The 12379-nt window shown below is 46.5% G+C and overlaps 1 protein-coding gene across 1 annotated transcript in view; it reads left to right on the forward strand.

The window, feature by feature from the left end:
* MMP24 (matrix metallopeptidase 24) overlaps positions 1 to 12379 on the forward strand; it is a 131481-nt gene that overhangs the window by 109526 nt on the left and 9576 nt on the right. Inside the window, exon 7 of the mRNA XM_029612598.1 lies at positions 1302 to 1440. Coding sequence (XP_029468458.1) covers positions 1302 to 1440 — 139 coding nt within the window. The remainder of the gene's footprint in view (positions 1 to 1301; positions 1441 to 12379) is intronic.

The raw sequence follows: 12379 nt of genomic DNA on the forward strand, positions 1-12379 counted from the left end.
AGGGCCTCTCAGCTAGGGGATTGCGTACCAGCACTTGGCCAGTGTGCGCAACCTATGCCTGCCCAGAGGCAGGTGCAACTTGTATAACAAAGGTTAGGGGGGTTTTAGGTAGGGCTGGGGGGCGGGTTAGGGGCTGGGGGGGCAAAATCGGAGCGGCCTCAGAGGAAACAGGGAAAACCATCGAGGCTCCCCTAGGGCTCGGCGCGTGCAAGGTGCACAAGTGTGAACCCGCTTGTGCGCGCCGACCTCAGATTTTATAACACGCGCACAGCTGCATGTGTGTGTTATAAAATCGGGCGTAGATTTGTGCACGCGTGCACAAATGTAAGCCTGCGCGTAGGCATTAAAATCTGCCCCACTGTCTCTGCCCTTTCTCCACACTGCGCAACTGATGACACCACTGGCCTCTTCCTCTGTGCAAACAGAACGACATAGACCAGTCGTCTTAGATGGAGGAATTTTATTTTAAAAAGCCCCGGGATGCGTGCAAGTCCCGGGGCTTTACAAAAGGGGCAGGGCAGGGCTGGGCAGTCCAGGGACAGGGGCGGGGCCAGAGGCCTCCGACAGAGCAGTCATTGCTGCTGTGTCGGAGGATCGCCTGCCGGCGCGTGCAAATGGCGCCTGCCCAGAAGCAGGCGCAAAAGGTAAGGCAAAGGACGGGGGGGGGGGGGTGTTTAGAGTAGGGCTAGGGGGCGGAAAGGTTAGGGGAAGGCATGGGAAGGTCAGGCTAGGGGGGAGGGAATGGGGGAAGGCAGCGTGACTCGGCTTGCACAATTGTGCACCGCTTTGCACGCATGACCCCCGATTTTATAACATGTGCACGCCTGCGCGCGCATATTATAAAGTCAGGTGTACATGTGTGCGCGCCGGGTAGTGCGCACACATGTAGGTCGCGCATGCTTCTTTTAAAATCTACCCCTTAATTAATAAAGGCATCCCTCCACCTAAGACGACTGGTCTATGTTGTTCTGTTTGCTTCCTGGCTTCGTTAGACCATCTTCCGCATTGTTTTTTGGGCTTTTCCTCTGTGCACCACTTCTTCCTGCTGCCAGTCAAAGCTGTGAGGCCCCCTAGATTCACTACGTGGAGCACAGACACAGGTAGAAAGTGTTTTGCACTGAAGCTTCTAGGGCATAGTGGAAGGACTGCGGAAATGTCCTTGCTTAGGCGAGAGTGGATAAGTCTGTAATAGCCAAAGGAAAAGAAAGGAGAGGAAAGTTAGCAGGAAGAAACCTACAAGATTATATACAGACAGACAGACAAAAACAGTGTGTTATGACGCTGTGCTGTATTTTTCCCAGGATCGCTGGTTTTGGCGTCTGCGAAATAACAAGGTGCAAGAAGGATACCCTTTGCAGATCGAACATTTCTGGAAAGGTCTTCCTGCTAGGATTGATGCCGCCTATGAGAGGTCAGATGGAAAGTTTGTCTTCTTTAAAGGTAACATTTAGTCTTATCACTGATGCTACGTGAATGGGGGGGCTCCTGTGTGCACTACCTAGCATGGCACAGACCTTGCCTTTGTCTATACTGAACCTCATTTGCTTGCTTTCTTTCATTGTCTTTTATTCTTTTTTTCACCCTCCAGCTTCAATCCTTTTTAACGTGATCAATCTTTAATTGCATTTTTGCAAGATGTTACCATTCCTGTTTTTCTTCTAGCCTGGCAATCTTATAATAATGCGCGGCATGAATACCAAGCCAGTGTTCAGTTTTTGTTTGCCAAAGGCCTATCATATCCTGCCAGCTCCCAGGTGACCCTGGACACTCGTTGCTTGGCAGGGAAACCATTCTAGCAGCAGATGTCTTTTCTCCTCCAATGGGCCAGCAAGTATCATCACCTCAGCAGAGTACCCCAGTCTGACCAGGTTCACTTGCTGTCTTTTTGTCCGTGCTGCAAATCTGTCCAGGGCAGCCTGTAACTTTTTGACACCTCTCCTAGTATTGGATTTACCTCTTACTTTAATCTTGTCTACAAATACAGAAAATTGATTTCAATATGACTTCCACAGGCATTTGTAAATGTTATAAATAGCAGTAGATTCAGTACTGATTGCAGTGGCACTCTGGTTGTTACATCTATTCAATAATTTTATCTCCATGTATAATCACCTGCTGTTTGTGTCCATCTCATCAACTCTCAGTCCATTAGCAACCTTTCCTACATATTCCCATGTGCCATACTTATTTCAAGAAAATTATTTTGGAAAATCCAAGTACACAATACAAACAATAGGGATGTGCAGGCAAAAATATTTGCTTTCTGGAGGTTTTTTCCCCATGAATTTTGGTTCATAGATTGCTTGATTTGTTTGATTCATGTGAAAAAAATGAATCAAGCAATTAAAAAAAACAAAACACAAAATGGCCAAAAAATGAAAATAAGGCCTCCCTACCATCCTCCTGGAAAAATGCCAGGGCCGGGATCCCCCCTGGCCCCCCACTTACCTGGTCCGGTGGGGATCCACCGGCTGCAACTAGGCCAAAGCCTCAGACTTGCTTAGGCCAAGCCCATGGGAGGTCACCTCGGCCTAGGCTGGAACCCAAACCCAGGCCTGATGCTACAGTCCAGTCTGGAGACTGGGTTCTGACAGCGGGGCCTCAGCCAAGGTCAGAGCCCAGACCCAGGCCCAGTGCCACAACCCGACCCGGGGCTGAGCCCAGGTGAAATGCCGCGACCCGACCTGGAAGCTGAGTCCCAATGCCAGAGCCTCGGCCCAGATCCAGGCCTGAAGCTGTGACCTGGCTCAGAGGTCGGGTCCCAATCCCAGGGCCTCAGCCTAGACTGGGGCCTGAGCCCAGGCATGATACCACAACCTGACCCGGAGGCTGAGTCCCGATGTGTTGACACGGAGACCCGACCTGGAGGCTGGGTCCCAATGCCAGGACCTTGGCCTGGACCCAGGCCTGACACCGTGACCCAATGCCGGGGCCTTGTCCAGACCCAGATGCCGGGTCCCAATGCGGGGGCCTGGGCCTGTACCCAGGCCCGACATCATGACCCAACCTGGAAGCCAGATCCTGACACTGGGGCCTTGGCCCAGACTTAGGCCTGATGCCATGACCCAACCCGGAGGCCAGGTCCCAACTTGGGGTCTAGGCCTAGATCCAAGCCCAATGTTGGGGCCTCAGCCAGGAGTTCCGGTCCTGATGCCTGGATTTCGGCTCAGGCCTCAGTGTCCAGGGCTTGGGAGCTCTGCGGTCCGTCTTCTTTCTTCTTTGCCTTCTTTCAGTTCCAATTGACGGGCATCCACTGGGGTTGTACCAGAGTTAGTTAACTCCGATGTATTCACCCCAGGAGATGGCGCCATTTTGATGTAAGGGATTCTATAGCATTGCCGATCATCAAAATAGTGCCATCCTCTGGGGTGAATACGCCAGAGTTAATTGACTCTAGTGTGACCCCAGAGGATGCCCATCATTTGGCATTGAAGAGACAAAGAAGAAAGACAATGGACCGTGAATCTCCCAGGCCAGGACACCGAGGCTTGGACCAGACCCTTGGCCGAGGCCCAGGTGTCAGGGCCTGGCCTCTGGGTCGGGTCTCGGCATAAGTCCTGGACTCGGGCCCGAGGCCCAGGCATCAGGACTCGGCTTCTGGGTCGGGTCATGGCATTGGGCTTGGGTCCGGGCAGAGGCCCTGGAATCGGGACACAGCCTCCGCATCATATCATGGTGTTGGGCCTGGGCTCGGGCCTCGACATAGGCCTAGGCCCTGGTGTCGGAAATTGGCCTCTGGTATGGTTCTTAGCATTGGTCCTGGGTCCGGGCCAAGGCCCCAGCATTGGGATCCGGCCTCCAGTTTGGGTTGCAGCAACGGGCCTAGGCCTCGGCTTGGCCCTGCCCTGAGCAGAGGCCCCAGCATTAGGACCTGGCCTTCGAAGGATCAGGTTTTTTGGGGGGGGGGTTTTATGGGGCTCTCGACTGAGGCCCCAGCATCAGCCTGTGTCTCTGCTGAGACCTCGGCATCACACTCAGGCATACACTAGGGGTGTGCATTCGTATTGAACATAAATATAAAACGCTACTTTTTTTTTTTTTTTTTTTTAACTTAAAAAAGTGATGAGACATAAATGATCGGATTTCCAACTTATTCAACATAGCTATGTTGAATAAGTTGGAAATCGCGATTGTTGATCCAAAATAAAAATTTAAACCCCTCACCTTCCTTAATCCCCCCCCAAAGACTTACCACAACTCCCTGGTGATCCAGCGAGGAGTGAGGACGCCATTTCTGAAATTCTTTGCGAGGAGCACGTGACGTCGGCGCCACGTCGGAGTGACGCGGCGTCACGTGATTCCCCGCAGGTTCGCACCGGAACGCTCATTCGGCCCAAAAGGAACTTTTGGCCAGCTTGGGGGGGTCAGGAGGCCCCCCAAGCTGGCCAAAAGTTCCTTTTGGGCCGAACGAGGATCCCGGAAGCGACCCCGCGGGGAATCACGTGATGCCGCGTCACTCCGACGTGGCGCCGACGTCACGTGCTCCTTGCAAAGTTGGTCAGAAATGGCGTCCTGACCCCGCTGGACCACCAGGGAGTTGTGGTAAGTCTTGGGGGGGGGGGGGGATTAAGGAGGGTGAGGGGTTTAAATTTTTATTTGCACATATGGACATATACTCAACTCATTGAATTCTGTTTATGTCCATATTGACCGCAAATGGGACCCCCTTTGGACATATGGACATATGAACTTAAACTTTTGCTCTGCACATCCCTAGCATACACTATAGTCCCAGCTTTGGGCTTTGGCCTATGCCCTAGGCGAGGCCCCGGCTTCAGGCCCAGACCTAGGCCCAGTACATTTGTTTAAAATGATACAAATTAGCCTTATTCATTGTGTTTTGCATTTTCATTTTAAACAATTGCACATCCCTAATGAACAGTACTGTTTTTTCTTGTCTTTGGCAGGACCAAATTTATCCTGAATCTCTAAGAATGCCTTGCTGTGATTCCTTCCTTTTGAGATATTTAGTTTATTACAGGATTTGTCTTGTTATAGACACCAGACTGACAGAACAATAGTCACCTGCCTCAGGCATTTTGTCCTTTCTGAATAGAGGTTCCATGTTCACTATCAATTATATGCTATAATTTCAGCCTGCAAAGAACCTTTGAAAATTATATTCGGTGGTCTTGCCATCAAAACTCCTGGAATTACTTTAAGTTCAAATATAGCTGGGAGTTTCGGCTCACTCCCTCCAGTACCTCTCACAATTGCTCTGTCACAGTTCTCCGTGGAAGACTTCATGTGCTAGGCACACTGGAAGATTCAGGCTTCTTGTAAAGTAGCACTTATTTATTTATTTATTTAAAATCTTTTCTATACCGTCATTCGGTTATATAACATCACAACAGTTTACAAACAGGCACAAATAGTAATGACGGGACTTGAATATGTTAATACGTTTTATAAGAGTGTCATTAAGGTTCGGTTACATAATTTCATAATAGGCTATTTGATGAATGTAATAGATCTTGTCCTTTTCTACATGTATCAGTTTTATTTACATGTATATCTCTCTTAGAACTGTATAATTTCTCTTATGTTAGTGTTGAAGTAAAATAATAAAATCTGCTTATTTGAGCTAAGTGCTTCATGCTGATGTTCTACTGCCTGTTTTAACCTTTCTGTACTATTCTCCATTCTCTTTGTAAAATGCTTGTTTAAAAAGCCAAGTCTTTAAACCCTTTTTAAAAAGTTTGAAATCTCTCTGTAGTCTAATCTCTAAGGGCATGGTGTTCCATAGTGTAGGTCCTGCTAAGGACAATGCCTGTTCTCTAACTTGGGTTAGTCTAGCTGTCCTAACAGAAGAGATGGTTAGGAGGGCTTTGTTAGCCGATCTCAAATTTCTATGTGGAACTTGGACACGCAGTGCTGTGTTCAGCCACTCTGCTTTTTCGTCATGAATTAGTTTATGTATTGTGCATAGTGCTTTGAATTGTACTCTGTGTTCAATTGGTAGCCAGTGTAATTCTGCTAGAGTTTCAGTAATGTGATCTCTTTTATTTTTACCGGTAAGTATTCTTGCGGCGGAGTTCTGTAATATTTGGAGTGGTCTTAATATTGTGTATTGTAAACCTAGAAAGAGGGCGTTGCAGTAATTGGTGCTTGCAAATATTAGTGCTTGTAGAACTGTTCTAAAGTTTGCGGGTGATAGTAAAGGCTTTAGTTTCCTGAGAACCATAAGTTTATCGTATCCTTCTTTTACTTTTAGTGATACGTGTTGTTTGAGGCTAAGTTCTGTGTCGATTATCACACCGAGGTTCCGTACCTTTTTGGCTAATTCAACTTTCAGGTTATTCTTAAGCATAATTGGTGTTTGAATGACTTCAATATTTTTTCGCTCTAAGTGTAGGAATTCAGTTTTTTCAATATTAATAATTAGCTCCATTTGGTTTAATAATTGTTTGATGTCAAGGTACATGTTTGCTAGGTTTAATGTTTTTTCGATAGTGTCTTCGATGTATGTCGTCGGCATATGTAATGTATGATTCCCAGGCCTGCTAGTTGATGGCACAGAGGAAGCAGGTAAATGTTAAAGAGTGTTGCGGACAAAACTGATTCCTGTGGTACTCCTGTTTTTAGATTTATTCTGACAATTCATTTTTGATTTGTACTTAAAAAAATCTATTACTTAGATATGATCTGAACCAAGCGATTGTTGTGCTGTTTAGTCCTATTTCTTTTAATCTACTTAAAAGTATATCGTGATTTACTGTGTCAAAGGCTGATGATAGGTCTAGCATTACCAGAATGTAGTGTTTTCCGCTATCAAATCCTCTCAGAATATTGTCTGTTAGTGAGATCAGTAAAGTCTCTGTGCTATAGGGGCGGATTTTAAAAGCCCTGCTCGCATAAATCCGCCCGGATTTATGCGAGCAGGGCCTTGCGCGCCGGCGCGCCTATTTTCCATAGGCCTGCCGGTGTGCGCAGAGCCCCAGGACTCGGGTAAGTCCCGGGGTTTTTCGAGGGGGTGTGTCGGGGGCGTGTCAGGAGCGGGGCCGATCGGCGCGGCGTTTTGGGGGCAGGACGCAGTGTTTCAGGGGCGGGCCCAGGGGCGTGGCTTCGGCCCGGGGCGGTCCGGGGGCGTGGCCGCGCCCTCCGGAACCGCCTCCAGGTCGCGTCTCGGCGCGCTAGCGGCCCGCTGGTGCGCGGGGATTTACTTCTCCCTCCAGGAGGCGTAAATCCCCCGACAAAGGTAGGGGGGTTTTTTAGATAGGGCCGGGGGGGTGGGTTAGATAGAGGAAGGGAGGGGAAGGGGAGGGGAGGGCGAAAGCGAGTTCCCTCCGAGGCCGCTCAGATTTCGGAGCAGCCTTGGAGGGAACAGAGGCAGGCTGCGCAGCTTGGCGCGCGCCGGCTGCACAAAATCGGCAGCCTTGCGCGTGCCGATCCTGGATTTTAGCAGATACGCGCGGCTACGCGCGTATCTACTAAAATCCTGCGTACTTTTTTAAAATCTACCCCATAATGTTTACGGAAGCCATGCTGAGAAGGGTATAGGATATTTATTTATTTATTTTTAATTTTTATATACCGATGTTCCTGTATAGAATACATATCGCACCGGTTTACAGATAACTGAACTGTCGCCTCAGGGGCGGATACATTGAAACAAGGTTGAAATTAAACTTACAGAGAACAAGTGAAATGCAATTCAAAACATGATTAGTTAAAATAAAGTACAAATCAAAACATATTTACAATAGGATTGGTGGACCAGCGACTGTAAGGCTCGAGTCATCAGCTCTTAGCTCTCAGGGAATGCTTGGCTAAATAGCCAAGTCTTTAGCTTCTTTTTGAATGCTAAGAGGCAGGGTTCTTGTCGGAGGTCCAGAGGGAGCGAGTTCCAAAGTGAGGGACCAGCTGTGGAAAGTGCGCGTTTCCTAAGTGAGGTTTTGGCCGGCTGGGTGTGTAGCATATCCTTATACGCTCTTCTGATGGGTCTCTTGGTGATGTGCTGCTGAAGTTGGACGGTTAGGTTGAGGGGGGAGATGTTGTGTAAGGCCTTATGGATCATCATGAGGGCTTTGAAGAGTATCCTGAATTTAATTGGCAGCCAGTGAAGGTTCTGGAGGATAGGGGTGATGTTCCCTTTTGTTAGAGTTTGTGAGGATCCTGGCCGTCACGTTCTGGACCATCTGAAGAGGTTTGATTGTGCTGGCTGGTAGGCCCAGAAGGAGTGAGTTGCAGTAGTCCAGTTTCGGGAGGATGATAGATTGTAGTACCAGGCGGAAATCTCGGAAGTGCAGAAGTGGTTTTAGTTTTTTTAATACTTGCAATTTAAAGAAGCATTCCTTGGTGGTGTTGTTTACGAATTTGCTTAGGTTGAGTTGGTTGTCTAGTAGCACACCAAGGTCTCTTACTTGCGTTGTGTGGTTGATAGATGTGAAGGAGAGTTGGGAAGCGATAGGGGGGTTAAGCGGAATGCAGTTGTCTGGGGCTATTAGAAGGATTTCGGTTTTGTTGGTGTTAAGGACGAGGTTGAGGCTAGTGAGTAGGTTGTTGATTGCAGTAAGGCAGCTATTCCAATGAGACCATGTTTTGTGGAGAGATTCAGCTATGGGAATGAGGATCTGTATGTCATCCGCATATAAGAAGTGAGTTAGCTTGAGGTTGGTTAGTAGATGGCAGAGTGGGAGGAGGTAGATATTGAATAGTGTGGGTGACAGGGATGATCCTTGGGGTACTCCCAGATTTGATCTGATTGGGTGTGACTCTTTGTTGTTGATCCTGACTTTGTAGAACCTGTTTTCAAGGAATGATTTGAACTAATTGAACACCGATCCTGTGATGCCGATATCTGCTAGATGCTGTAGAAGGGAGGGGTGGTTCATGGTGTCGAACGCTGCGGAGAGGTCCAGAAGTGCAAGTAGGAATGGTTGACCTTTTTCCAGGTTAAGGAGGATGGTATCCGAGAGCGATGCTAGTAGTGATTCGGTGTTCAGGGCCTTTCGGAATCCGAATTGATTTGGGGTGAGGATGTCATTTTCTTCTAAGTAATCGGATAGTTGTCTGTTTACTATCTTCTCCATGAGTTTGGCGATCATTGGAAGGTTAGCTATGGGGTGGTTGTTGGCTGGGTCTGAGGGTGGCAGGTTGGGTGGCAGGATATTATTGTTGTCCAAGTGTTCAGCCAATTGTTTTTGAATAGTTTTTTCTATAAATTTTGCAATTAGTGGTAAATTTGACACTGGTCTGTAGTTGCTCAGGATGAGGGGATCACTATTTTTTTCTTGATAATTGGTTTAATAATTGCCCCCTTTAGTATATCCGGCATTGTTCCTTCCTCTAAAGATAGGTTTATGATCTTTGTTAATATTGGGGAAGCTATGGGCCTCATTTTCTAAAGTATCACAGGCCTGTGATACTTTAGGTAATGAGGGGCAGGGGGCCAAAACGGGGGGGGGCGGGCCTGTGCTAGCCGGCAGCGATCGCACCGTCACGGTGCGATCGCTGCCGGTTTCACACCCAATAGCGCCACCATGGAAGGTGTAGCTATTGGGTGCGAACTTGGACGCGAAAAGGGCCTTACCTTTTTGTCGTCCGCGGCGTCTTCGTGGAGTCACCCCCGGTGACGCCCCGACTCCTCCTCTTCCAGGGCCGACTCCGCCCCCATTTTGGTATTGCACGCAATAAGAGACTTTTCGCGTGCGAAACGTCCCTTATCGCGCGCGATCCGTCTGGAAAATGAGGCCCTATGTTGGCTAATTTTTTTATGTCCATAGTTCGCAGTGTGTCAACTATATGTGGGGCTGGATTTAATTTTTTTTAGCATGGCTTCCACTTCAAGGTCAGATATCTTGTCAAATGTAGACCATTGTGTAATGTCTCTTTTGCACATTTTAATTTCTTGTTTAGTTATGTTAGGGATTTTGTTTCTTAAGGTTGCAATTTTGTCACTGTGCTATTTCGTTGCACCTATTCTTGGGTAGGTTTTGGGGTGACTCTGTTTTATCATTGGTGAGATCTCTAACTATAGGAATAAAGTTCTGAGATTATTTGCAAATTTCTCTATTTTTGAGCTGAAGTATTGTTTTTTGCATCGAGAATTATTTGCTTGTAGTAAGCTAAATGTTTTCGAAATTTCATTGTTTTCAGTAGTTTTATATTTTCTCCATTCCTTTTCTTTTCTTCTCAGATTTCTCTTGATTTCTCTTTTTCTCACACTTGAAATGTCTATTCACTTTAATCCAAGCTAGGCTTGTTTCCTCAAGCTCTACTCTCTCCTCTCATGCTGTAATTTTTTAAGCTTGTTCTCTCCCATTCTCCTAAACCTCTAGGAACAGCCAGGCTTACAGGCCGATGCAATAGTGTGCACTCGGGCTAGAGTTTTGGACATGCTAAACTAACGCCCAATGCAAAAACAGGATTAGCGCATCCAAATAGTTCGTCCAAAAAAGCACGTAGCTAATGGTGCTCATCACATGTAAATGCCATGTAGATGAGGCTATTAGCTATTACCCCCCCCTCCCCCGATGCAAACAATTGCCGCCAGCCCTGGAGCTGGCATTAAGTCAAAATGCGAGTCAAGAGCAGGATAGCCAAGCAGCAATTTTTTTGTTTCCTCTGCAAAGGGTAGCACTCGGCTGGATTCCCATTACTAAAAAAAGAGCAGCAGAACATTGAGCACTACATTCCTGGGGCCCCCTGAGGCAGGTTTGAAACAAGTGTTAGAAAAAAAAAAAAAGAACCAAAACAGGCAGACTTTTTCTCAAGTACCAGAGACTGTCCTGAGATCATTTTGGCATAAAGGCAAGCTGAGAAGTTAGCCAAGCTGAGGCAGCTTTAAAAACAAATCTGCAGGAATGTAATGAGCGGCGGGTCAAAACGGATGCTTGTATTGAGCATCCGATTTCCAGACCCGCAAAGCCAAATCTCCTGGGCGCCCGATGCCAAGGACACGTCCCTAGCGTGTCCTCATTAACATATTGCATTGCGCGCCCAGGAGAGGTGGATGGGCGCGCGTTAGGAAAACGGGCGCTCAATACGATTGCCCATTTTCTACTCATTTTTATTGCATTAGCCCCTTAGAGTGTCACAAATGACCTTGCATGCAGTGGTGTCGGGCTGGTATATGCAGTGGGTGCGATGTTTTTTCTAAGAGGCCCGATATTTAAAACAAACAAACAAACCGAGCTCCTAAGTTAGGTCCTATTTCATTCAAACTTGGGAACCTAAATCTGTGGCTGAAAATTCACCTAAATTTAGGATTCTAAAACTTAAAGAGTCCTAAATTTAGGCCTGCTATTCAGTTTCCTAGATTTATGTTCCTAAATTAGGTGCTGAGTGCTAAAATTCAGGGAAAATAAGCACCTAACAGTTTTCTCTGTCCTAACTCCACTCCTGTAGCCACTCACTTTTTAGGGACCTAAATTTAGTAGTGTAGTGAACCTAGGAACCTAAATTTAGAAAACTCATCCTTAATAAACTTTCAAATGGACCTATTTAGGAGCTAAATTCCAAAAGTTAAAAATGTACCTGATAGCCAGTGTTTGCCAATCAGGTCCAATGATCTGTCTTCCTGCTAAGCTGTGCGTGAGCCCCGACCGGTGTCTTGCCATGTGTCACTGCTCTAGCAGTCTGGCTCTTTAAACTACATGGGACTAGCATGTCTCCTGCAATTTTGGGGCCCTGTGAGATTTAAATGGTTGACACTCAGCCAGCCAAGTAGTTAAGCCTATGTGCTGCTTAGTGGGAACAGTGGCTGCTCAGAGCATGGAGGGGAACTGTAGTGTTCTCCCTAGGCTGTCTAAGCATGTAAACTAGAAGCATGAATGGCTGATACAGCTTGTAAATTAATGTGGAAATGCTCTTTTGAAAAGAAAGATATAGGCTAGTGTAATGCAAAAAAAAGGAATGGAAAGATTGTTCGAGAGGCATAGCTAACCTATGGCCAATATGGTCTCAGCCATAGGCGCCATACACGAGGGGTGCCATCACTTTCAAAATTTGATAGACAATCTGCCAGACTCCCCTCTACAGATTTATTAATCCTGGTTAGTTTTAATTATTGGGTATTTAATGTATCTGCTGTTTTGAAATATTTTACTACCATTTGGACAAGTTTTATGAGTTTTTAATTATTGGATGCTGTTTTGAAATATTTCTTTTTATCAGTATGGTTTTACTATTATGATTGATGTTTTATATTTCTTTATTTTATTGTTTGATGTTTTATGAGGAATGGTGATGTTTCTGTTTTTCACTTGTTGCAGTGCATATAAAGTCTGGCTTTTTGCGGTTTCCAGTTCAGTATTTGTCTGCACATTTCTGTCTACAATTTATGGGCTCTTTATTCTGTATTTAGTGAGGTCTGTCTGTGTTCTGCACATATGACAGAAGTCAGGTATTCTGCTAGAGTGTATTTGCTGTGTTAGGG

Source organism: Rhinatrema bivittatum, chromosome 8 (genome assembly GCF_901001135.1).
Source record: "Rhinatrema bivittatum chromosome 8, aRhiBiv1.1, whole genome shotgun sequence".
NCBI classification, from domain to species: Eukaryota; Metazoa; Chordata; class Amphibia; order Gymnophiona; family Rhinatrematidae; genus Rhinatrema; species Rhinatrema bivittatum.